At 41.5% G+C, this 26,932-nt stretch overlaps 1 protein-coding gene across 2 annotated transcripts in view; it reads left to right on the top strand.

The window, feature by feature from the left end:
• GXYLT1 (glucoside xylosyltransferase 1) overlaps positions 1 to 24,628 on the top strand; it is an 89,017-nt gene extending 64,389 nt beyond the window's left edge. For both annotated transcript variants that reach the window (XM_086919480.1, XM_086919476.1), the window contains 3 exons: positions 5,932 to 6,055; positions 14,130 to 14,302; positions 22,284 to 24,628. In XM_086919480.1, the coding sequence (XP_086775606.1) occupies positions 5,932 to 6,055; positions 14,130 to 14,302; positions 22,284 to 22,445 (459 nt within the window). In that variant the 3' untranslated portion in view covers positions 22,446 to 24,628. The remainder of the gene's footprint in view (positions 1 to 5,931; positions 6,056 to 14,129; positions 14,303 to 22,283) is intronic.
• The last annotated feature ends 2,304 nt before the right edge of the window (positions 24,629 to 26,932 follow it).

Below are 26,932 nucleotides of genomic sequence, written 5' to 3'. Positions count from 1 at the left end.
CGCGCAGCGCAGGTGCGGCGAGCGTGCCGTGACGGAACCGGTCCGTTACCAGCACAGCCCACCCGAGGCTCGTGACGGAACGGTTCCGTCACGAGCATAGGAGGGGTTAAATGAATGTTGATAAAAATATCACCATTGTATTGTAGTTAAAAGCAGTTTAATAATGCCTCAGACCCCTGAGAAAGCTCTGAAGTACATGTGTGTGGATGCGTAAGAAGCTAAAAGTTGATTATGAATGATTGATTAGTAACTTGAATTTGCAATGTGACTTGTTTGTGAAGTGTGTTCGTGCCCTCACATAGGGGTGCTACGTTCAAGTTACAATTAACTTGTAGCTGCTTTTATGGAAGGAGTGGTAAGAAATTCTTACCGTCTTTGTGTATGCTGTAATCTCTTTATTGTGAAGATTTATCAGGGTATGGGTGTGCAGAGCAGAATATAGATAGTTCATAGAGTCTTTTCAAATGCAGCACTGAGGAACCATTGCTAAGCCATGTCTAAGGCACAAGCTCGCCATGGCACATTTGCAGCGCCTATCCTTGAGGTAGTGGTGCCTAACCGCCCCCCGCCGGATTAGGGCTGGGGGGCACATGCAGTTCCCATATATATTTGCACCCCCACTTCCTGCACGGTGTACAACTTTGCAGGGGTTAGATTTACTGTTCACACTACAAAAATAAGCAAATACATGGAAAGTATTGGACTTTGGAGGGGTTGGATTTAGTTTTTCCACTCCAATGTAAGTAACCGTAGGAACAATGTTGGATTTGAGAGGCTTAGATTTACTATTCCCAAGTAATACTATTCCCATGACAATGTAAGCACGGGAAAGTACCGTACTTTGGATGGGTTGGATTTACTGTTCCCACTCAGATCTGTACAACATGTTCCCTACTGCTGCTCATTAGAGGGGTTAAATATATCATTCCAATTCCTAAACGTTTTAACAGCTTAGCTGCTTCGCAAATATCCCTCCCCAGTGCTGCGCTGTCCATTGGAACTAGTGCTGAATGGACTTCCAATGGTTGTGCGCAGCACTGGGGAGGTAGCGCTCGTGACGACCGTTGGCCGTCAGCAGCGCTTAAGAGGTTAATAACGATATTTAAATACATAATAAAACTATTTCAATATATTAAAAAAACAAAAAATATATTCATTGTAGATAAATTAATTTAGATGTTATATAAAAATCGTATTGCAAAATATATTTAAAAATATAAAACAAATTACAGATATTTAACATAAATACACTTCCCCAATACTCAACATGCAATTTTTAAAAGTTATAAATAAAACATTATTAATATTAACTAAAAAATGAATAAAACAAATAAAGTTAAAACAAGTGTTAAATGTAAAACTATTTTCCTAAAGTATATTATTAAATATCCTGGTCAACAGATTAACAAATAATGAAAATGTAACACAATTGATAAGCAAATTTGCATAGATAACCACAAATTGATATTTTAATTAACATAAACAATTAATTAAAAAAATAAACATTAATTTATATTTTCAATTACATTCCATTCAGATCCTCTAGAAATGCAAAAACCTAATACTAAATCAAAGTTAGTAATTCATTATTAATCTATTCATTATAAATTACAAACTATACAAAAATAATTTCATTGACAGTCAACGTACATAGTTACCAATGAATTACTTAATATACATTAAAAAATTCGAAATAAAAACGTATTTGTATTATCTAGAACTTCGCACCGTAATCTCCTACAAACAACCCAACCCACACTAAATTAAAAAAATACTAATTACCTTTTAAGAAATTTTTATTACAAATTAAAAATGACCCACAATACTACATAAATAAAACAAAACCAATACAAAAATGAGAGTTAATTACCAATTAATGTCCGAATGCACATAAAAAAATATGTATATTTTAAATAACTTTCCAGCATAACCCTAACAACCTGCTACTAAATTAAAAATAAGAAATTAAGTTTAAATATATTAAATTATACATTTAAAATGTTATCATAATACCAATACCTAAGCATAATATATTGAATATAAGTACTGAAAATGATATTTAATACAGCTGTATTCAAGTAAGCAATATCATATACAACTGTATTTAATAAACGTCCCTATATAGCTACAAAGACTACTGTTTTCTTTCATAATCTGTTCCACGATATTTTAACACGATGGTATTTTTGACACAATATTCTCGAATCACGAAATTATTTCTACTAAAGTTTGTAATTCGCCGGAATAACATCGTTGCTTCCTTTTAGACACATATCCATGACAAGAGTTGCACAGAAGGTGGCGCTGCAAGGTTGCTTTGTACACTAAAAGACGAAATGTCAATGAAGTGATATTTATTCATATCAGTTGGTTTATTTAAACATCTCTACGTAGAACATTAATTCCAAATGAACTGTTGAGTGTTTTGGGGGAATTCTTTCACCACTTGCACTTTTTATATTGTTTTCAAATGTAGTGTTATAATAGCGAGGAAACGAAATAGCAAGTGTGTTTATTAACGGGTTTCATAGAAATATTGAACCTTTAGTTCACAATAAGATAATTATTTACTCCCAGCATACCATAATCAAGTTGACTGCTCCAATCGGTTGCGTATCTTTGTGAAAAAAACTTTTGATTGAATAATGTGTATATTATATTTTTCTAAAGACGACTCCTGTCAAGTGATCTTTTGCACAATAGAAATATGGATGAAAATTTCGTAAGCAGTTAATTTCAACTGGCTTCTCTCTATGTGATTAGCAGAGAGTTTTAGGGTTGCTTCACAAAATGAGGTGAAATACTCATGTTTCCCTGTTAAAAAAAGAGGCATATAAAGTACACACGCAAATAGCACGCACGAGATTTCCTTGTAATCTCGTGGTCATACAAACATTTTTTCAACATTCCAAACAAGTCATTATCTGAAAATCCATAAAGTGCAACAATACCATACAAATGTTAGACATGCTGGCAACATAAAATACTCTAATCCAGAGGGCCACATCGTTTGTAAGTAGATATACTTTTGATCACCAATGAAAATCATCCGGAAATACTAACAAACATTATCAAGGTTACATTGGTGGCCACAGCTGACAAGATTACATGATAGGTATGCCTTGCAGGATTTCCAGCACTGCTTGTCCTGGGGCATCAGGCAGTGTTACCTACAGGTATGTTGTAAAAAGCATTAAGAAAGTGAAAAGCCTTCACTTGAGTAATAAAATAACAGCCGTAGCAGCAAGTGCTGTCACTAATCAAGCAATCAATCAAGATATTTGTAAAGCGCGCTACTCACCCGTGAGGGTTTCAAGGCGCTGGTTGGGGGGGGGGGGGGGGGGGGGGTTGCTGCTATTGCTCGAACAGCCAGGTCTTGAGTAGCCTCCTGAAGGTTAGTAGGTCTTCGGTCTGCCGTAGGAGGATGAGGAGGGTGTTCCAGGACTTGGCGGCGAGGTGGGAGAATGATCTGCTGCCGATGGTCTCTCTCCTGAAGTGGGGGATGGTGGCGAGGGCGAGGTCGGCGGAGCGGAGCTGGCGGTTCAAGGTGTAGAAGGTGAGCCGTTTGTTGTGGTATGCTAGGCGGTCTTGTGTAGTGCTTTGTGTGCGTGGGTGAGGAGCTTGAAGGTGATCCTCTTGTTGACGGGAAGCCAGTGCAGATCTCTCATGTGGGGTGTGATGTGGCTGTGGCGAGGGATGTCGAGGATCAGGTGTGCAGAGACGTGATGTATGTGTTGCAGTCTTTTCAGCAGTTTGGCCGGGGTTCCTGTGCAGAGGGCATTTCCGTAGTCCAGTCTGCTGCTGACGAGGGCCTGGGTGACGTTCTTCTAGTATCGTTGAGGATCTACCTGTAGATCTTTCAGTGCATGCGGAGGGTGTTGCAACAGGAGGATGAGATGGCGTTGACTTGCTTGGTCATGGAGAGTGTTGAATCGAGGATGAATCCCAGGTTGCATGCTTGGTTGGTGGGTGTTGGTGCTGCTCCCAGGGCGGTCGGCCAATAGGAGTCCCAGGCTGAAGGGCTGGGGCCGAGGATGAGGACCTCCGTCTTGTCTGAGTTCAGCTTCAGGCGGCTGTTCCTCATCCATTCAGCGAAGGCTTTCATTCCTTCGTGGAGGTTGGTTTTGGCGGTGGGAGGGTCCTTGGTGAGTGAGAGGGTCAGTTGTGTGCTGTCGGCGTAGGAGATGATGTTGAGGTCGTGCAGTCTGGCGACGTGGGCGAGAGGGGCCATGTAGATGTTGAACAACGTCAGGCTGATGGAGGACCGTTGGGGTACGCAGTAGATGATCTTGGTGGCTTCGTATCGGAAGGGAGGGAGGTGGGCGCTCTGTGTTCTGCCGGTGAGGAAGGAAGTGGTCCAGTCCAGTGCTTTGCATCTTATTCCTGCATCATGGAGGCGAGTGTGTAGGGTGTGGTGGCAGACCGTGTCGAAGGCGGCTGACCGGTCCAGGAGGATGAGGGTCGCGGTCTAGTCGTAGTCCAGCAGGGCCCTGATTTAATCGGTGGCGGCGATGAGGGCTGTTTCCGTGCTGTAGTAGCTGCGGAACCGGACAGGGACGGGTCCAGGATGTTGTTCTTCTCGAGTGAGCAGGTCAGTTGTCTCGATGACCTTTGCCAGGAACGGGAGCAGGGATACGGGCCGGACGTTCTTGAGGTCTTTGGGGTCTGCTTTGTGTTTCTTTAGCAGGGCGCTGATCTCGGCGTGCTTCAAGCTCTCCGGTAAGGTCGCAGTTTCGAAGGAGATGTTGATGGTTTTGTGGAGGTGGGGTGAGATGGTGGTGCTGGCTTTGTTGAAGATGTGGTGAGAGCATGGGTCTGATGGGCAGCCGAGTGTATGGTGCTCATGGTTTTGATGGTGTTGTCGTCGTTGATGTTGGTCCAGGTGAGAAGGGGGTCGCCATGGGTGGTGGCCATTGGGTGTGGGGTGTCGTCGGCTGCCATCATGTGATGTCATCAACAAGTTTACTTAACTCACCAACGTGAATTATTTCTAAATTATTAGCCTTAAGTATATTTTAGAAATGGAAGCAATTTGTCTCGTAAAAAACAGAAGCTTGATCATTTTGGCCATCCAAAAGTTCATCTATTTCTGGAGAATGCATTTATTTTCCTTCCAAAAGCGAAGTGATGTTGTTTGATGCAATGTGCAGGGTGTGGCACTGGGCGGGATTCACATTCAGGTGAAGGCTATCTCCAGTTCATGACCACTTCATGGAATCTAATGGCACTGCCATGAGATATCTGACGGTTCCTGATGCACGTCTTACTTGTTCGCTCTCTTGTTTTGATGGACTGTGGTGGGCGCTGACACGTAATATATGGAGTCTATACCAGTGGTTTATTTGATCTTAGAAATATTAACCCTGCAGGGTCTGTAGATCACGCCTGAGATAAGGACATTCACCATCAGTGTTTTTGAAAGGTTGATTTTTGTTTCACCATACCGTGTTAAAATTAAAATGATGCATAGAACCCTTTAGAAAAGTCTTGCAAAATATTTAGGTCTTGTTATTTTGAAGTGCTATATTCTTATATCTCCGTGCATCTTTTTCGTTTCTATGGAGAAAAAAAATGAATTGATAAGATCAGCATTTTAGACTTAAAATGTGTGCTTTGCTTGGCTGGATGCCCAGTATTGTAAAGCATTTTGAATTACCTTTGCATTTGTTAATTTTTGACTGACGAAAATGCTTCCTTTTTCATGACGATTAATCACAGCAACTTTATTGAGAATTCAGTAATTGCTTATTTAATATTTTTTTAGGAAAAAAAGCCCGATGTTATGATTCGCATGTTCAGAGCATGTAATATTTTACAAATTAAGCTTAGACTATCTCATTAATGAAAATATGGAATTTTGTATTGAGGTCTAATTTGTTTTATTTTGACTTCGAATACCGTTTCACTTTTCTCTTCTTTCTTTCTTAATAGAATGACATGACAGGGGCACGTCTGCGATGGGGAGAATTGCTTATGCCCTTGCTCAAAAAATACAAGTTAAATATAACTTGGGGTGACCAAGATCTACTCAACATCATGTTTTACCACAATCCTGGTAAAGTATTTCATATAAGCCTTGGTCAGAGCTAAAACAATTCCATTGAATGCTTTACATTAGAATCTAATATTTGTCCTCGATATACTCTGTGCCAGATACAGCAAACTTGTGCTTGTTTGGGGTTTTATGGAGCACATCAAGATTTAGAAGGTCCTGTTCAATGCAATGTTAAAATTTCTCAGGAGAGGGACGGCTCTTAAGTTGAGCAAAGGGGAAAAATATAGGTTAGGAAGACACTGTTGTATTTGCGAGTTAAGCTCTAGCCAGGGCCAGCATAAGGGAAGGAGTTTGCTAGAATGAGAAACTTTCATAAGATCCTGTGGAGCACTGCAACCAGTGTGTCGGATGTCAGTAGGACGAGAGAACAGTAAATGTTGAAGAGGCTGTGTGGCAGGAATTTCAGGATTGTTCCACAGGTTTGAAGCAGATGTGTGCGAGACAGGGGAGGAGACTTTTTAGTAGTCCAGATTGTGAAGGGCCAACCTGTTTATCAGGGGTTTTTGCAGAATATGTCATGAGATGGCGGTAGGTGGTAGTAAACACAGGTGATAAAGGTAAAGAACTACTGCATGCGGTTGAAATGAGCTTGAAGTTGCAGGCATATAGGGAGGGCAGAGTGACGTTTGTGTAAAGTGAATTGAATTCGTTTAGAAGCTTTGGGGGGTTGGAGGGAGCAGGCTTTCCATGTACTGGTTGGGTTGAGTACTACCTAAATTTACAATTTGGAAATATGGTTGCTAAGAACCTGTTTCTGTGTTTTCGTATGTGAATCTCAACTGTAGTGCGTTTTTACTGTCTATGTGCTTTGGAAGGCAGTGGAAATTTTAAAACTGTATCGTACTTTTTGCTCATGCTTTCTAAAAATAAGTATTTACAACAAGGGGTGGTGAGGGACAGAGTCTCTGAATTAAGCAGAAAGCTCTCACCCAGTCAAGAGATCAGGGCTAGATCCAACACCGTTTTTTAGCTCACTGCACCATCCCAGTTTCAGAACCCGGCTGTATGCAAATTAGTCTGTTCCTGTCCCAGTGCATGATGGGAACAGGGCAAACTAAACTACAAAAGCCAATTCTTACACTGGGAAGGAAACAAGCTCCCGGGGACCGGTTTCTGGCATTACAGCCGTCTTCGGCCCGGTTTGCTTGAATCCTGATGGTGCAATGAGCAAGGGTCTCACATCTGAGAATACCCTTCCACGCTTAGGGTGGACAAAAATATTTACAACAAGGGGTGGTGAGGGACAGAGTCTCTGAATTAAGCAGAAAGCTCTCACCCAGTCAAGAGATCAGGGCTAGATCCAACACCATTTTTTAGCTCACTGCACCATCCCAGTTTCAGAACCCGGCTGTATGCAAATTAGTCTGTTCCTGTCCCAGTGCATGATGGGAACAGGGCAAACCAAACTACAAAAGCCAATTCTTACACTGGGAAGGAAACAAGCTCCCGGGGACCGGTTTCTGGCATTACAGCCGTCTTCGGCCCGGTTTGCTTGAATCCTGATGGTGCAATGAGCAAGGGTCTCACATCTGAGAATACCCTTCCACGCTTAGGGTGGACAAAAATATTTACAACAAGGGGTGGTGAGGGACAGAGTCTCTGAATTAAGCAGAAAGCTCTCACCCAGTCAAGAGATCAGGGCTAGATCCAACACCGTTTTTTAGCTCACTGCACCATCCCAGTTTCAGAACCCGGCTGTATGCAAATTAGTCTGTTCCTGTCCCAGTGCATGATGGGAACAGGGCAAACCAAACTACAAAAGCCAATTCTCACACTGGGAAGGAAACAAGCTCCCGGGGACCGGATTCTGGCATTACAGCCGTCTTCGGCCCGGTTTGCTTGAATCCTGATGGTGCAATAACGGTGATGGATCAAGCCCTGATCTTTGGACTGGGTAAGAGTGGTCTGCTCAATTCAGACACTCTGTTCATCACCACCCCCTTTTCTGAATCGTTTTTGGCCACTATAGGTGTGGGAGGGTATACTCAGACATGAGTCCCTTTCTCACTGCTCCATCAGGATTCAAGCAAGCCGGGCCGAAGACGGCTGAAATGCCAGAAACCGGTCCCCGGTAGCTTGTCTCCTTTCTGGTGAAGAATTGGCTTGGTAGTTTAGTCTGCCCTGTTCCCATGATGCACTGGGCCAGGGACAGACTGATTTGCATATAGCCAGGTTCTGAGCTGGGATGGGGCAGTGAGATAAATAACGGTGATGGATCAAGCCCTGATCTTTGGACTGGGTAAGAGTGGTCTGCTCAATTCAGACACTCTGTTCATCACCACCCCCTTTTCTGAATCGTTCTAAAAATAAGTGTCAGCGGGTTACTCTTACTCACTACTGACACTTCAGTCACCTGTAAGTTAACACAACCTGCGTGTTGAATAAACCTATGAGAAATACTTTTCATAACAATATGTTTGTGTGAGGTACTGTCGTTGCTGAACAGCATGACTATGTTGTAATCCAGTTAGAGTAGCAAAGCCATGCTACTGGCCATGTCAACCATGGAGTGAGAGTAAGGTGTCAGGTGTGGCACCAACACAGTATTGCTAATTCCTCAGAGGAGCACCAGGCAGGGTATGTATGCCTTGAAGCTGCTCCCCAGGGGCCGTCATATCTGAGGCATTGTTAGTCAAGTCCCATAGAAGGGCTCATCTCAAGGGTCCCGACTTTGTTTGCGGTCAGTGTTTACTAACCCTCCTGTCCAACTAATAAAGATTTTCTGCTTGTCTAACAATCTTGAAATTTCGGAGTTACAAGTAGATCCCAAAGGTAGTACATTTTGGAGCCACAAAGATTGACAGGAAACCTTTAAGGTACTGAAAACCACGTCACAGTGTTCCATAATCCTTCAAAGGACAGTTGGAATCCTGAGCAGTGTGGGACTGGCCTGGCTATGCCCCAGCTTTCACTCCAGCATTATAAAGTAAAGATGTTGTAATATTTTGTAAAGACCATTCAATCAATATATTTGGAAATAATAACCGTGGTAAGGTTTGTTACACATACGTTTGCTTTCTGAGGATGGATGTCTGCTGTTAATCTAACTTGTTGCTGACACCTGGGTGATTTATACGTTAATCCCACCCATGTATTGAAAATAAACGAGCCACAGATACTTTACACAACAATGTATTTGTGTCAGCTACTGGTGTTGCCTTATAGCATAACTATGACAGACATGTTCTTGTCCTCCGAAAGCTATGTGTGTTAATGCTGTCTGCAGGTTTGATTTTATCTTTGTTTGGCACAAGCAACGAGTGAGCTGCATCTTCTTGGAAAGTTGTCTGTTAAGCACAGTTCTCTCACCAAGACAACAGTAGCTGGATAACAGTATGTGCACAGAGATTCTTCTCTGATCCTGTAGAGCTTTGTGTATGTGCAAGGGCGGCTCCTCCGCTAAGGTGAAGGAGCGTTGCCCCACTTCTTTTCAGCAGTCCAAAAAAGGAAAAAAATAATAATAACACAATGTTATTGTCATTTTATGTTTCTCTGCTGAAGCCAGTTTTGGGCGGGGTTTGCATATCGTCACAGTCAGCAAGGGGAGGAGTGGTGAGTGCACCTAAGTGCATATGATGGTTTGGCCGGCCGTCTTTGTCCGGCCAACAGTCATGCGCACTTAGCATGTTCTCCACACAGCTGCATTGCACAGCCTTGGTGGAGAACATGCACAGGCTCCCACTCCCCTGTCTGAGCGTCGAACCATGGCACTCAGACCAATCATGGAGCTGCTGTCATGCTGGTGACAGCAGTGTCTTGATTGGCTAAGGGGGTCTAGGAGCCTGCGTGCTTCCGGTTCACAGAAGAGAGAACGGAGGAGGGGCCGCGGCTGGCTGGCTGACCGGCAGATACGTGGTCTTTTGTTTAATTTTGTTTTAATTGCCCCCCTCTCCCAACCACTACTACCCAGGAGCAGCTCCCACTGTGTATGTGTCACTTACAGGAGTGCCCTGCTCTCCGTCCAAATGCAATTTGGAGGGGCCAGAGACAGACTCCCTCCACAGGAAAATACGGAGAATCCCTGACCTCTTCCTTCTTATAGATGGCTAGTAGGGATGTGGCAGAGTCACTCGTGTGACTTGGAATAGCGCTGCCAAGCATTTCAAATGGGTTGTCCAACAAAATCTAAGAAGATTTAGTGCCAGTCTGGTGCCTCCTTTTCTTTGTGAAAGTTATTAGCTTTCCTCAGTGCGGTAAAGCCTTCAGAAAGACTATAAAAGTATTCAGGAGAGTTACAAGGCAGGATTTGTTGCAATAGGTGTATAAACGTTTTTAAATTATTGCATATGTTAATGAAAGTAACATCAGCCTACTACCCAATCCATACCATGTCGGTGCCCTTACTAGAGCGATGGGAGTAGTGCAATGCTCCGGAATACGGCACTGAATGCCTTCTGATAAAATGACATGTGTATCGTCTTTCCATGACACATCACTCCCTGCCAAAAACGAAAGTGAAAATGTCTGGCAGGAAAGGGAGGGCAGAGGGATAGCACATTGTTTACATATATCACAGTAAAGGTGACTGGCATCTGAAATAAAGTTTGGGACCTGAAGGAAAATTTGGAACATTAATGTGACATGAGGCAGGCATGCCTAGTCTGAATATCAAGGCCATAACCCAGTGACACTTTCAAGTTACAACCTTTCTAGTTCGGTTGTGACGCAAGATCTCAAAAAGTCACACTGTCGCTTGAGATTGCCTGCCGTTGGAAGTTTGAGATAGGCTGGATCAAAATTAACCCCTGCTTAGAAATGGGAATACATGATTTTTGTGCCGTAGAAATTCCATGTGTTCTATTCTTGTTATCCATTGGATCACTGTACTAAATCAAGCCTTTGTTACTAATACCCGTCGATGAGTTTGGTGGTACCAGGTAGATTTCTCTTGGACTCCAGACTGGGATGTATGACGTTACAACGCATGCTTTTACCACGCATGCTGTTACAACGCAAGTATTACAACGAAAACCTTTACAACGCATTACACTTGGGGGTGCTGGATAGCGAATAGTTTAATTTACTAATCCAACTCCAGTCCCCGTGGGCACTAGGGAAGGTGTTGGATAGTAAATTAAAACTATTCCTTATCCTAGAGCGCCCCCCAGTGTAATGCGTTGTAATGGTTTTCGTTGTAATACATGCGTTGTAACAGCACTGCGTGGTAAAAGTTGCATTGTAAAGGTTGCATACCCCAGACTGCAGAGGTATACATATCAACCGTGCGGAACAGAGAAAATGGACGGGTTTCCATGACCTCTCCTTCATATTTAACCTGAAGAAGGTCCACTTGTGACAGCCAATCACTCCTGCAAAAGTCTGATCACGTTAGCGACCTTCCCTCAGCCTTGCACAAACACAAGACCTTTACATACAAATAGTAAAGGCTTATATCATACTGTAACCTAATACAGAATGCATGTAGTGATGTGGGAATAAAAATCACAAATATATCGACAATAGCAAACAGAAAGGACGTATGTAGAATAAAGAAGAAAGAAGGCAATCATTATATTAGTCTCTGTAATCTTATTTATTTTTATTTAAAACGTTTTAATTTAGCGCAAACATGACCCATGCAGGTATCATAGCACTTTACATCTGTTCTGAGAGCAAAGACTTATGGAAACCAATAATAATACCAAGATATGAAAGAGATCACCACAAAATATAAATACAAATTGATACAATAGAACAAAAACAATAAAACAATAGCCATACAATAAATAATAACCAAACCAATAACAGCGAGCAGTAGTCAGGAGAGTCATTGACGAGCCAAGAGAGGTATGCGGAGAAGAGATCGTACGATCTAGGGCATAAATTTGTTCACGAGTAATACTTTAACTTCTTTCTTGAAAGAAACAGTTGAGGGATTCAGGCTGGTTTCAGGGGGCAGGGAGTTCCAAATTCTGGGGCCGATCCCTAATAAAGCTTGGTTGTGGTTTTTATTTTTAGAGAATCTCTGTGGTTTCAGCAGTAAGGTGCTGGAGCTTCAGGAGGATCTGTGGCCACTAGAAAGTTCCAACTTCTGAACAAGGTATCTCAGGGTATTAAAATGTAGGGCTTTATAGGTCATAGATTTTTTTATTGAATTCTTGCTGAATAAGGGAGCCAGTTGAGGGATATAAAGTCAGGGGAGATGTGGCTGTTTCTGTTTGATGCCATGATGATTCTTGCACAGAGTTAAGGGAGTCCCTTAGAGTCGCCGTTTTGAGTCTGGACAGGCCGCAGAGTATTGCACTTCCATAGTCTAACCTAGGAATTACTAGGGCTTCCACTGCCGATTTGAAGTCATTGGGGGGAGGAAGGGTTTTAATTTCCTCAAGATGTTCATTTGGAGATTTGCTCCTTTGGTGATTTGCTCCTTTAGTGATTGCTCTGATGTGCTTCTGCATGTTAAGTTATTCCCAATGTCCTCGCTGAATCGACAACTTGGGGCAGGCAGTTGATGGCTGTTCGTTGTTTCAGCCATTCCTTAATGATGGGTGACCGTTAGGATGGAGCCATTAGTAGGAATTCTGTTTTGATGGTGTTGAGTGTTGGGGTTTTTTGTAGAGTTGAATTGAGGGATCCGATGTCTTCAGGGGAGGAAACTTTCAGGTATAATTGAGTGTCATCAGTGTACATGTGATAGGTGATGTTGGATGAGCTCAGAATTTTTGTTAGGGGCTCCATGCGCAGGTTAAAGAGAGGGGGTGGGAGGGAGGAACCCTGCGGGGCCCATAGTGTGACTGGCGTGGTCTTAGATAGGGACTGATTAACCTTGACTCTTATATTACTTATTTAGATCTTGGCGGATGGGTCACTCCATCACAGTGGTGACGGAGATCCCATCCACTGAAATATAAATCTCATTATATCCTATGAGATTTATATTCAGTACACTGGATATCCGTCACCATTGTGACGGAGTAACCTGTTTGCCAAGATCTAAATCAGGCCCTCAGTCTTAATTGCCGGAAAACAGTATTTTAGATGAGGCACAGAATACACCAAGCCTGAATATAGCCTGAGCGCACGCAGCCTATGAATTGCACTAGCTGTGTCTGGGGAAGGTGTCTTGAAGATGCTGGCACCTGGTTAGATCAGTCCTCTCTGCCCTTATACAAAGCAATGAGCCCTATTTGTATTGGTCCTTACAAGGATGCATGAGAAAGTGTTCTGATGATCATAACTTAAGTGAGAACAGTAGTGTGAGATGTCGTGAGAATAGACTTGTGTAGCTTGTATTGACCTGTAACATTTGTCTCATGTACCGGATAGTAAATATTGCAATAGTAAGCATCACTAAAATCCTTTTACCTGCGTTTACATAGAAAATGGGAAAACAATCATGAACATTGATGCCAATAATAAAACATAAGCAATACATTGTGGTAGTTTATTTGAAATGATGTAAAAACAAAGATTACACACCAGAGGTTTGAGACCATGGGCCTTAGGTCAGCTCTTACACAGGCCTGAAATACCGGTCAGTGATGAAGGCCACAGTGCTGATGGCAGTGAATTGCCATACAAGGCAACAAACACAGCAATGCATTTTAGTTGCACGTAAATCACACTGTTTTAAGACCAGCAAAATGGCATAGCACTATGCCCCTCTAACACTAACAAAACTGCACATCCCAGACGGAACTGGGCAGTTGCAGTGTGAATTGATGGGGCATGCTCCCAATGGTTCTAGACAAAAGGACCTTCAATAACAGAATCAAGACTTGGTCTGTAGCTTACGTAGTCTACGCCAGAAGACCTAGACGAATCAATGCAAGGCTCACCAGGCCCTTTGTGGCGGATTAATGTGCTTTTTACACCAACCCGTAATTAACAAAATGTAAAGCAACATGCAGAGTGACTTCACTTTATGTATTTGAATAGTATCACAAAGGACTAATATTCTTTTTTTGCTCTTAGTAGTTTGGGAAACTCCATCTTTTGATTCTAGTCCAAATGCTACTTATTAGAGTGGGCAAGTTCAAAATATTTCAACTGCATGTGCCAAAAAGCCACCTTGTGGTACATTCAGGTTTTTAGAGACTTTTGTTCCGAAACTTAGTTCTTCTTTTTTCAACAGAAAGCCTCTATGTTTTCCCTTGCCAATGGAATTATCGCCCTGATCATTGTATTTATGGAAGCAACTGCCGTGAATCAGAGGAAGAAGGAATCTTCATCCTACATGGGAACAGGGGTGTCTACCATGATGACAAGCAGCCAGCCTTTAGAGCTGTATACGAAGCTATAAACAAGGTGAGGCTTTTTCATCCCTATGAATAGTAGAGTTTTTTTACGTTGTTGTTACATTTCTTTAAGTATGTTTAATTCATCTCTAATATGTGAACATTAAAACAATATTGTGATGAACCACTATTATTTCGCAGTGACATTTGGCGGTGGTATTATAAAAAAGTTCATCCCAGTATTCCTGTAGTTTTATTTCTAACCCCTTCGACACTCATGACGAGCTGGGCTCGTCATGGTGTAGCCTTCTCATACACTGATGACGAGCCCAGCTCGTCATAAAACAATATAAAAGAGCAAATCCCAGCACAGGAGGGGAATTGCCTTAGCAGCCATGGAGTTAAGGCAATTCTCCCCAATAAGGTGTTGCCTATGAAATAAACAGTTTACTCTTTGACCGGATTTTGACATTCTTAGAATAGTTAATTAAAAATCTATTTTTCGAACGTCAATCAGTTGCAATGTTCACTGACCATTCGATATTCATGTTTGAATGTTAACATTGTTTAGGGAGAAATCTTATGACAACTAGATCTTGTGGGAAAATTAAGATGTTCAAATATTTTCCTTTGAAATATCGCCTAATGTAATGTAAGTCACACAAACAACCATGTAACTCTACATATGAATAAAACAGCATTGCACTTGAGATTTCAATACACTTATATTTTAGGATCCTGTTTTTTCTTCACTCATCTTAATGTAGTCCCATCACACGGCCTCAGTTTGCAAGAGTCCACTTGCCAGTAAATCAGAACTCATTTACTGCACATACGAAAGAAAAATACCATAGCTGACAAAAACATGTTAAATATTCTATTAAAACCGTATAATTAGTGTTTTGTTTTCAATCTTAATTATTGCCGCCCTCTAATGTTTTTAATCATATATCTAGTTACTCTGTGTCCCTGACTCAAATTATTTGTTTTTTAAATGTTATGTATTTTAAAAGATGCTCAGTATTATCCCAAGGTGTCCTATATATGCCTACCCACTGACCATAAGCATTTACCTGTAGGTGAGGCCTAAATGAAATAGATGACTACACATATACTTGTAAGGGTGCATAGTGGAGTAGGTAGATTTACATGCTGTTGGACCTGGCCCTTTTTGCAGGTTTATCCCCAAACTTATTTCTTTTTGCCTCCTATTTTTCGGACCATATTTTTGTTGGTTTTAGGACTCTGGGCACTTTACCACTGTTGAACAGTCCTAAAGTGCATATGCTCTCTGTCTAAATTGTATTGGTGATTGGTTATCCAGGATTGGCATATTTGATTTACTGGTAAGTCCCTAGTAAAGTGCACTAAATGTGCTCAGGGCCTGTAAATCAAATGCTCTATTTAGTGGTTCCCTGGTGAGTACAGACTTTGCCTTTGTCACTATGATGTTTGGCTACTCTGTGTCATGAAACAGCACTATGAGCCACATGCATCAAAGTAAAGAATTGGGATTCCTAAACAGCGATTTTTAAGAAATCGCTATTTAGGCATCGCAATTACTTTACTTATGCATGTAGGAATCGCACATTTTTTTTCGATTCCTACATATTCCTTATTAGCGACTCACAAATTGTAACTCGCTATTAAGGAATGCCTTCCCATTCATTCCTATGAGCCTAGAGGCTCACAGGAATGAATGGGAAGTCATTCGCAATTTGCGATTATCAAGTAGGTACTTGCAAATTGCGAATGCAAATTAAAGGGTGCTAGGAAGCCTTAAAGGCCACCCTCCTGCACCCCCAAATTTGGCATGTGTGCACATGGGGCACACACATATGCCCTAGGGGCATATGTGTGCGCTGGGCGCATATGGTACTTTGAAAAATGCACTTTTGTGCATCTTTCAAAGTTTTTGCATATTACCATCAACTTGCAGTTAATGGTAATTAGCCTTTCTTAAATGCGACGTCCCAAATAGGGAACCACAATTTGCGATTCCCTGAAAACATTCGCAATTTAGGTAATCACAAAATTTGCGATTATGTATATTGTAAATGGGTTTTGGGTTGATGCATCTCAATTGCCTAAATACCGGTCGCAAAGGGGCCGATTCTGCGAATCAGCCCGTTTACAACTGGTATTTAGGTTGATTCATGTGCCCTTAAATGTAGAAGCCTTTACTATTGAAGTGGATAGAACCAAAATCCTGACTGTCCGATCGCCTTGTTTCCCAGAGGCTCTATCTTGTGCCAATGAGGAATGTGCACGTCTCAAATTTCTCACTCTTGAACTTTACCATCATGATTAATAACTCAAGCACTACAGCGCAGTGATTGAGATTCTCAATATTATACTCAGTCAACCATACAAGTTCCAGCAGTTATTCCACCATACACCTTCTCCTTGATTATTTTTGAAGTGTGTTGAATTTCCTTCAAGGTCGCCATAATAAGCAACTCTCCCTGGGTCAGTGAGGTCCCTGTTCCCTAACATGCTCCCGGATGAATCCAGGAGTTTCTCTGGACATGGAATATCGTGAACTGAAAAGGTCTGATTCGTCCTTAGCTGCACATATGTATGATGTAGGAGGCATTTATGAACCATGGGCAACTCAGCCTCTGTTCCTCATTTTCAAAATGTATGCGGATCATCACACTCTGAGACTTATTCTCACAAGACTGATTAGGTGTCCAAAAACCCAACCCATCCTCTCCCAAGTGGTGTCTGCAACCGTAGAACATGACCACTCCTATCCCGCAAGGAAATTGTGGAAACAGATTTACCCTTTCGTTATCTGTGTTCTGCCAGATTGCTTAGAGCAACCTAACTCCCCAAGTCCTGTGTGTGAGGTATCAGGAAGCAAGTCTGGTGTAAAACATGCCACCCTCCTATGCAGGATATATATTGGAGTCAGGAGGGCTAGATCTCAGTCATAGGCGAACGTTCCAGGATAATCCATTGAAGTTCTCCTCTGAGGAACTTACCTCAGAGGCAGTTTATATAATAATAACCGCATGTCACTTGCACTGTGTCAGAGGTGCTGTGGTTATGTGTGTGTTTATCTTTCCGATTCAAAGCTGCCTCCAAACGGACAACAACATGCAGGGGCTGTATCCTCAGTGCTCTTGTAGCCTTGTAGCCTTGAACAGAGTGTACACATGTTGTAATATGCTTACAAAGAAATGTGTTTGCAAGCAGAACACTCTCTGAGAAGGTTATTATGTATGTGCAAAGTATGTCAAAAATTGCCGTCTAAAAATATGTTAATTTAAATGTCTATTCGCATAATGGAAGCTTTTGTGGACGGGCCCTGCTGAACCCCACAACAATTCTACCCTATTACTGCATACCTCCACCAGTCTTAAGCTCTACTGCAGGCATTCTGTCTGCCTGAGGGCCTTCAACTGCCCCACCTATGAGCCTTTTTTCATGAGTATTCGTTTTAAGAAAGGTATTTAATCAATACCAGGAAGCGAGGGCCTCATTTGTGCAATAAGGTAAAATTACATTGAAGAGACATTGAAGAGACCTCCTGACTAATAAAGTAACTGTAAAGTAATTGTAACATGCTGTCTGAGAGGCAGTAGACTGTTCTCTTCTCATCTCAGTTTCTTCTGTTATGGTAATAACCTGGAATTTGACCTTTGCACTGTAGTAATTAATGTGTGCTCTTTAGCACATTTGCTCTATTGGATTTAGCCATCTTTACAAAAAAAACATGTGTGAACCACAGATTGAGTGCTTGCACTTCTGTGTTGTCGGAATGTCATTCTATATGGTACAGTGGGAAACGTGTTTCGTACCAGTCCGGCAAGTGGAACACTGCAGTATAATTTAACAAATTACAACTATTAGTGCCAGAGCTGCCTTGTGTAAGAACCCAAATGCTTTATGTGCTCTGTTCGTGTACCTGTAGTGAATGACTATAGACCTTGTTTTTCATTGTCTTTTCATATTAAATAATCTGTTGTTTCCTTCTCGCACCCTATGAAACACATACAGAAATCTAAGTAACATGTTCTCAGATGAATCCAGCAGTCTTGTTAGCAAAAACCCATATGAACTCACCAGGAGGGCTGGGACACAGTCACATGTTCACCTCAACAGTGTTCGCGATTTAGAAGAATCCCCTTTTATGAGCGCACAAACAGTTCAGATTAGATTTTCATTGAGTATTTTTCTACATGATGCAATTAACTCTTTCTCTAGATACCAAAGTATTTGGGACTAGAGCAAAATACTACTCGCATCGGCGAGAGTAGCCAGACGTATTGAAGAAGCTTTGGTTGGAAAACGTGTCTTAAATACCTTGACTTTAGGGGAAATAGGCAATTAGAACACATGGTAAGAGACGGACTGCCACCTTTGATTGATAAAACAGAGAGTGACTGTCAGTGGGTATCAACAAGCAACAACGGTCCTTACAGAGGGAATTACGGTGTCAAATAATTATAGCCACAATATGCACTATAATGAAAAGAGAAGTCCAGCCGGACCACAAATTTAATCGATAAGAAGATGAAAATTATGTCAAACTAACATAAATACAGTGGGACACAATCCTGTATCCAACAAGGCTAGACAAACAATAAACAATGTACAAGGGTAAGGAGTTTCTCAGGCAATTAACATATTGTGAGCAGCTACAGAATTGGGAAAATTGATTTAGCTTGACTCATGTAGAAAAAGCACAAAATGATGCCACATAATAGTGAACTCATGTTTAAACTACATATACTGTCGACGGCGTTTCGATCCTATCTGCTGGGGGTCGCGTAACTTAGTTGGTGGAGCGATTTGTCTGGTTAATTCCGATAACGAACAAGACTCCTCCATGCTAACTAGTTACGCGACCCCCAGCAGATAGGATCGAAACTGCTCACAATATGTTAATTGCCTGAGAAACTCCTTACCCTTGTACATTGTTTATTGTTTGTCTAGCCTTGTTGGGTACAGGATTGTGTCCCACTGTATTTATGTTTGTTTGACATAATTTTGATCTTCTTATCGATTAAATTTGAGGTCCGGCTGGACTTCTCTTTTCATTATAGTGCATATTGTGGCCTATAATTATTTGACACCGTAATTCCCTCTGTAAGGACCGTTGTTGCTTGTTGATACTGATACCCTTGGTCCTTACCTACCAAGTGGGTTCCCTTGTTCTTTCAATAGTCTGTCAGTGGGTATATCACACAACTGTCACTAAGGGAAGGGCTTAATTTTGAAGATGATGGTTGCAGCTCTATACAACTACATACTCGGAATGCTACGTATGCCAACAGCTGTCAAAACTCTGAACAGCATTACCATCATAATATGGAACTTTGTGTGGCCAGAAAGAAATTCCTGCCTCTACCTATCAAAATTCAATGCAGCCACAAACTCAAAAGGGCCTGCGATTGCCTGGTATCGGAATATACCACATTATACCCCCTACTATCCCAACTCCCTTGTCTTTTGAAGGACCTGAAAGATCCTCCAATGTGAGTAGACATTAAAAGAGCACACTTGCGTCACATACCCAATATTGACTGCATCTACCACAGCAAAATATTATACCCTCACTGCCACCAACCACAGAAGTCCTGTTGAATGCTTGGAATACAGAATATTAAGCAGTCAGTGGACACAGATATTTATACAGTGTAGTATGGTTTAAGGCCTGCTTTTGCGTGCATGTTACGTTAGCATGGCTTATTAGAAGTTTAAACGCCATTTTACCTTTTGCTGCTTTTGCACATGGCACTGCATAGCTGTTTTTGTATGTTAGCCTTCACGAAGGTCTACACATGAGGAAATGTTTGTTTTCGACATCTCTAGACTTACATCGTGCCCCTAGTCTGAACAGTGAGTGCTGAGTAGTCAAGGTTATCAAAACATGTTAGCTGTTTTTCAACATGTCCGTGTAGCGCATTCTAGACACAACATTTTGGCAGCTGTGAGCCAAGTAAGATTCTGGTGCCTTTATTATTCCACACTTGCCATGATTTCACACACTTGGAAGATTTCCGTTTCCAGGGATGCAGAGAGATTATGCTGAGCCAGATGTAATTTACTCTTACTGAGCGGAAAGGTAATGGGGTCCCCTAAACCAAGCCTAAGAGACCTTCTTTAGTTTATAATACATAGTTCCTATATAGGGAGGGTGTTAAAACTAGTTGCTACAGGGCCTGTTTTCACCATCGTTGTAATATGATTTCTCCTTTTGTATTTTATGGAATTGTAACCATGCTTACCATATTATTTTTAATCATATCTGATTATGTTGGCTAAAATACTGCACATGAGATCACGCCGTTAACTCCTGTTGTGGACTGGTATGAGAGTATAACAAAAGGGTGTTCTCACTTCCCACCATTCCTGAGATGGTCCTAAGTTGTATGTTCTAGGTTGTCTAATCATTGGTTACTTTACTATAGGACGAAGAGCTAATGTGACACTGATGCTAGCTGGTTGGGGGTTTTCTAGGTACTGAGGTGAGTTTCTGGTACACCACAATTCACTGATGTCCTAGGTCTCTGTGCACAGTTCTGTGTATGAGCAGGATCCAAGCAACAACAGTGACTGCCGCAAACTGGAACAACGTCGCCTTGCTATTTGGAGGCCAAACAGTTTGTTGGGACGTATGGGTTGCAGGTGGACTTATAACAAAAGGTGACATAAAACAAAGTGAAAAGATAAATGTATTTGGAGACATCAGGTCAACAAATTATATATCTCCCTCAAAGGGCTGGTGGTTTAGACAACTAATGCGCAGTCTTTGGAGTAAACTAGGACAGAATCTCATAGACACAGATCTACAACCCTCACTGATGCAGTTATATGTGATGACATTGGGAAACAGAAAATGAGTAGTATTGGGCATCTATACCAACCCACCTCCTATACTCAAGCACAGTAGAGCAAGAATCTAAAGACAATTGGCAGGCAGTCGTACTAACAGTGGGCATACGCAAGTGTGGACCCCACTTATAGAAAGAACTAATAGAAGAACACCTTAAATACACCTACTTTAAAATACTGCTTGAATGGCACTGGACGCCGCCCAGGTTACTTACTTATCGCAGGTTTAAATCTAAACGACCACTGCTGCAGAGGCAGATCACAGAAATGTGGCCTTCTACATTTTTTATGGTCTTGACCCAAAATGAACATCTACTGGCACGACGTTCGGCAAATACTGCAAAAATCAAGTACGACACCCCCTCAACCTTCAGCTACACTAACACTTCTACAAGACACAACCAGGTCAGAAGGCTCTAATTCTCACTGGAACATATTGATTTCCACTGCCCTATCCAGAGCCAACATATGTATCCTCTGACACTGGAAAACAACAGGTATAGAATGGACTACAGAGTTGTAATGTCTTGCGACAGACCATTTGTGGCTCATTTCATAGCTACTGTAAACAGGACAAGTAATAACAATTTAGCGGGACCTAATACACCATCAGCCAACTACATATACCTACTGCGCGTGTAGAGGAACACCAACTGCAAAATGGTTTATCCTTGTACTCTTCCAGCACCCACACAATCACTTTAAAACAGGATAATCACAAATAAAAAAATTGGGACACACAGTCCCTTCCCACCTTCCCCCAAAGCACTTCTTTTCCCCTCTTCTCCACATTTATCTACCCCAGTAGCCTGATTCCCTATCAATCGCACAATAGTCTAAAGCAGTTTAAAGTCAAAGGTCCCAAGACGGCAGTAAAGACTATAGATCTGGCAATGGTGCACCTCGGATTTTAGGACCTGCTACAAATGTGTGAAGAGTACGATAGTCAAAGGAATGGCCAATATATACATAGATCTTACTTTACTATTGACCCTTGTGTGAAATCATTATTGTGGACTAGGGAAAAATATTTCAATAAATAACTACTTAAAATAAAAAATAAGTTGATAGTGGCATGTGTTCCTATTGTGGAATGTGAAAATACCTTCTTTTTTATGTCGTGCATGAATTTACGATAATCTTTCCTGACAAATTGCTTGATGTTATATGTGTTCAAGTAAATGTATCTCTTCCTTTTTCGACAGTACTCTTTTGGGAGTGATCTCGTCCAAACCCTGTTAGACCCTTTAAAACTGGAACTGCGACGGACCGTGCACACTTACTGTGGGAGAATACCAAGCGTATTTTTAAAGCAGCTCACAAAAAGCATTGAAGACATTTACAATAGGACACCGAACGGGGGGTGATCTTACAGGGCGGAAAACGAAGGAAGAACTGGAATTAGGGAGAAACTGACGCGTAATGTGGTTTGAGATGGAAACCCTCAGACAAAGTGCTGGGTTTCAAAGAATCTGTTACGTGTTGACTGATGTGCTGCTGCGTAACCAAATGAAGAAAGAATTATGAAAACACTAGACTGTAGTTTTGGTGTATGAGGAATTAGGAGAAAGGGCACTGCAGACCCAGACTCAGACTCCATCTTTTAATGCCCCGCGGCTCGTGTCCAGGTGGGTGAACAATGGGTTGCATGCCTCGAGCCTCAGCACTCAGCTAAACTGTGAATGCAGCAGTGATCGGACTCAGCACTAACCTCACTTTAAAAGCGTGAGATGAGAATTGTTTACAATCAAAGAATGTATTATATTGTGTTTTGTATTTGATAATCCATAAGTGCCTTTTATGCTACCATTATGTTGACAATCATTTTATCTCAGAAATGTTATGCCGCTCTTAAGTGAACTTTAGATGTTTTTTTTAAAAAGCACTGGAATGACAGTTCCATCGGGAAAGTGTTTCCTGTTTTACCTACAGAAATCTGTGACAAAACATACAAGTGTTATGTTCATTGAGCCTTCATATAAAACCGACTCGGATGATTTTAGTAATATATATCTATTTGTGCATTATATTGAATTTTGTTTTCACTATTGATTTGGAAATACGTGCTAATGTAGGCAAAGTTTTCAGCTATCCTGGCAATACTGGAAAGATTCAAATCAAATTAAGGCAGAGGTTTACATTCCCTAGCAAAAATTATTTTTAAAAAGTCCTAGTAGCATCATATCACAAAGAATTAAAAAAATGTATAGTTGGGTGTTTCATCACAGTGCAAAAGAATGTATCCTTTTTTGCCTTATTAGGTGCTGTTTAGTGATAAAAATAGCATAGTTTGCTTCCGGCATTTTGATTGTGGTCTTATCCCACAACTTTACATCATCTTTAACCCGTGATGAATGAGGCATTTAAACCTTCAGTTAAATAATGAAAATATTTACTACTTTGAGTAGATGGTTTAATTTGAGCTTTTACCTAGACATGTGCGCATGTTTAAATAACATTTGTCACAATTGTCGAATGATTTGATCGAATTGAAAATTGGACGGGGAGCTGCTTGTTTGCGATGTCATCACCATTTGCAAGCATTGTCCCACTGTCTCATGTGATTGATGTCTCGAATTCCAACTCCTTTTTTTCTGTCTTCATGTTACACTTTTGAACATATAGTATAATTTGAATTACTCCTTGAACACTGTTGGACGTACCTGCGTCCACATTTTAACCACATCCCAGGCTCAAGTTTAAATGAATAATCCCTTTTTAAATTATGTATAGCTGCTTCAGAGTGCACGTATTTGTCAAAATGTCATTAAATCCTTCCAGATGAATATAAAAGACCAACTCTCAAGAGTCATACAAATAACATTCGCCCATTCCTACTTGCTCCTTAAGGTGTGTCGACCAGTATGCTGCAATCTTACATCCACCAATCAGAGAGCTGTTTAGAGAAGCTTCCTGGCATACACTGTCTTCTCTTACCATACTTACCAACTAGACAGTAGTTTTCCCTTCAGGTGGCTATGTAATCGTCCGAAGTTGGACAGCGAAGTACTTGTTAAACGTTTGTGTTGCAGTGTACATCTCATATAATTGATATTTAAGTAATCCCTGTACTGTATCTCCATGACCTCGTGATAGTTTCTTAGGAAAGAATGCCGTTTTTAACACTGTGTTCTGTCGAAATATTTTTAGAGTGTACTCTGATACAGTTGTGGAGGGATATGAGAGCAAAATTGTGTTTTTAAATGTTAATTCATGAAATTGAACCATGAAACTCTGTTAAACTATTTTATTACCTGTTGTAAATGGCAACTTGCGATATGATGATGGGATACAATACAAACTGTGGAAGAATTGCAAATTATTTTAACTTTTAGATTTTTCGGTGTTTCTGGATAATGTTTGTGCACATGACAAATTGTGACATAGTTAAAGACAGGTGAGTTTACTATTGAAGTGTGGAATATGCTAACTATATTTTATAACAAATATTGAAATATGTTTGAAGCCGAATGAGATTTTAAATCTGATTGTATTATTGGAAGATGTATATGATATAATATTTTTTTATATAAACATTTTGATATCAAAATAATATTGCATGTTTATTGTTTTTGCTTGGTTTTATGGTGAATTCATTTTAATTCATTGTCTTGATGTTTGTTATACTAACTGTGATTTGTGAAAATTCTAATTGGCATCTGAAATTGACCTTCAGGTCTGGCCAGTCAATCACAATGCTTCCTTAGCTTCCTTAACCTTAGTCATTACCTACTGTTATAGGGCCGCTCAGGAAGTATTCGATTGGTGCCAGCCCTTTGCTCTCTGTTGGTTGATGAGTTATTTTATCCTCACTGCGGCGCCACCTCTCTTATTTCCTCTCTCTGTTTTGTTTTTTCGGCCAGGCATAGCCAAATTCCTCCTGTATTTAATGCACAGAGACATAAGTCAACGACTTTCAGCCATTAGTTGGCTTCGGTCCGTCCCTCTCAGCTATTGCTTGATGAGCCCTTCTTCACATTTTGTACCAGCCCTGTGGTGTACTGCTTTCTTATATACTTTGCATCATGATTGGAAAGAGGTCTGTCTTCAGCCTCCCCTCCTGCCTTCTGTGGAGATGCTTTGTGAAACAAGGGAACGGTGAGGCCGGGGACACCAGCGTGGACTTCATACACACAGGCGGTTGACTGACTCAGTCAGCAGCACCCATGAGCCACTGCGGCTTCATACAGAGGATGGAAGGGGGAGGATTTTTAGAGCTCTCAAATGCCGACACCAAGGCTGCCTACATATCCCTCACACTGCATGGTGGCTTTTACAGGAAGAAGTCTTTCACTGCGGGGAGGGTAGACTGAGGCAGGGGGCATAGCAGCTCCAGTCCTGGCGTACGGGAGGAATGAGAAGCCACAGTGTATCCTGTCTGTAGTGTTCGGGTTCTTCTGTGGACAGCACCATATTCTCATGCACAGTCCACAACCTAGTTCAATGCAGAGATGAGGACAGGAAAGGAGAGTGCTGAAGGGCGAATGAACGGACTGCCACCACATCATGTCACTAATGTATTTTGGATAAAAAGTCATTGTTGGTCTTTGCATAATGATGCACAAATGCATCTTGTCTTTGGGGTTGTGAAGTCTTAAGATGGTTAGTGACTGGTGGCGTGCTGCATTGCCACCACTGTATGATTGTTTTAAAGGATGGAGTTGAAGGTTTAACTACTATGCAGGTCAAACAGCAGATATTCTTTGGGTACCGGGTGGGGCAGCTACTTTAAGAGATACTATCTGCAATTTGAAAGCAAATAACCTTTGCTTTTTTCGCATCCAGCTCTAGTTTGCTGTTTTGTGACTGTTTAGCAGTGTGCTAGAGCAACGGCGACTCACTTGTGCTCCCAGCCTTGTTTGCAAAGTCCTAATATTGTGAAGATCAGTTTTGGCATTTTCTCCAAGCGCTATCTTCAAACGTAGGAATACAGCTGTGTGTGCTTGGATCTACTTGCTGGGACACAGCAGGAGAGTTCAATTATAAATCATGTGTGAAACAAAAAATGCCGTGCCTAACAAAAAATGAATGTGTTCATCTGTAACGAAACTGGAGCTCATGTAAAGCGCTTTGATACCCGATGTCTCGGGTCTAGTTTGCTATATACAACTCTAAAAATACATAAATTAAAAGAAAGAGAGCTGCTTAATTCGGGTGGATACTTCTAACTGCGGACTCCTCGCCTTATGGTTACTCACCCCCCCTCCCCAGGCATCAGACTGGACCCTGAAACTTTTCTCCAAATCCTGTGCAATGATAGGTGGCATTGTGTGGGTCTGCGTCAACCTCATTCTGCTCCGGAAGCGATGTGCGAATTTTCAAGTAAGCGCCACCCATGTGCACTGATGTCAGTTCCTTTCTTTCTGTCCTTCCAGATGCGGATCCAGAGCTTCTCCGTGTTCTTTTGACCAGATTTTTTCTCACAAAATACTCCGTGTGCAAGGGAAATATCACACCCTAAAATGGCAGGATGCAATCTGTGCTGCCCTTGTCTCATTCAAATGTCTGTGACTGACAAGCGCAGAGTCTGTTTTCAGTTCCTGTGTTTGAACCACAACTCTAAAGCCTGTAGTGACTGTGCCCAGGTGAACCCAAAAGCTTTTCGGTAATGTGATGCCATGCTCTACATCGCCATGCATCTACCTTGCTGGGACCGATTGAATTCAAAAGTCAGGTCCCGTCCCCACTTCCAAATGAATTCCAGTGGCAGGTCCTTGTTGTGCTTGAAATCTTTGGTTAACTCGAAGAAGAAACATCAAAAAATCTATTAGGAAACAGCCCCTTCTGCCACTCTCTAATTCTATAGAGTTCGCACGGTCATCAATGTGCCTCCTTCTCACTCCCCATCTCTGTC

This window comes from Lissotriton vulgaris, chromosome 1_1, assembly GCF_964263255.1.
Source record: "Lissotriton vulgaris chromosome 1_1, aLisVul1.2, whole genome shotgun sequence".
Taxonomy (NCBI): Eukaryota; Metazoa; Chordata; class Amphibia; order Caudata; family Salamandridae; genus Lissotriton; species Lissotriton vulgaris.
This window is presented reverse-complemented; position numbering and strand designations above follow the sequence as displayed.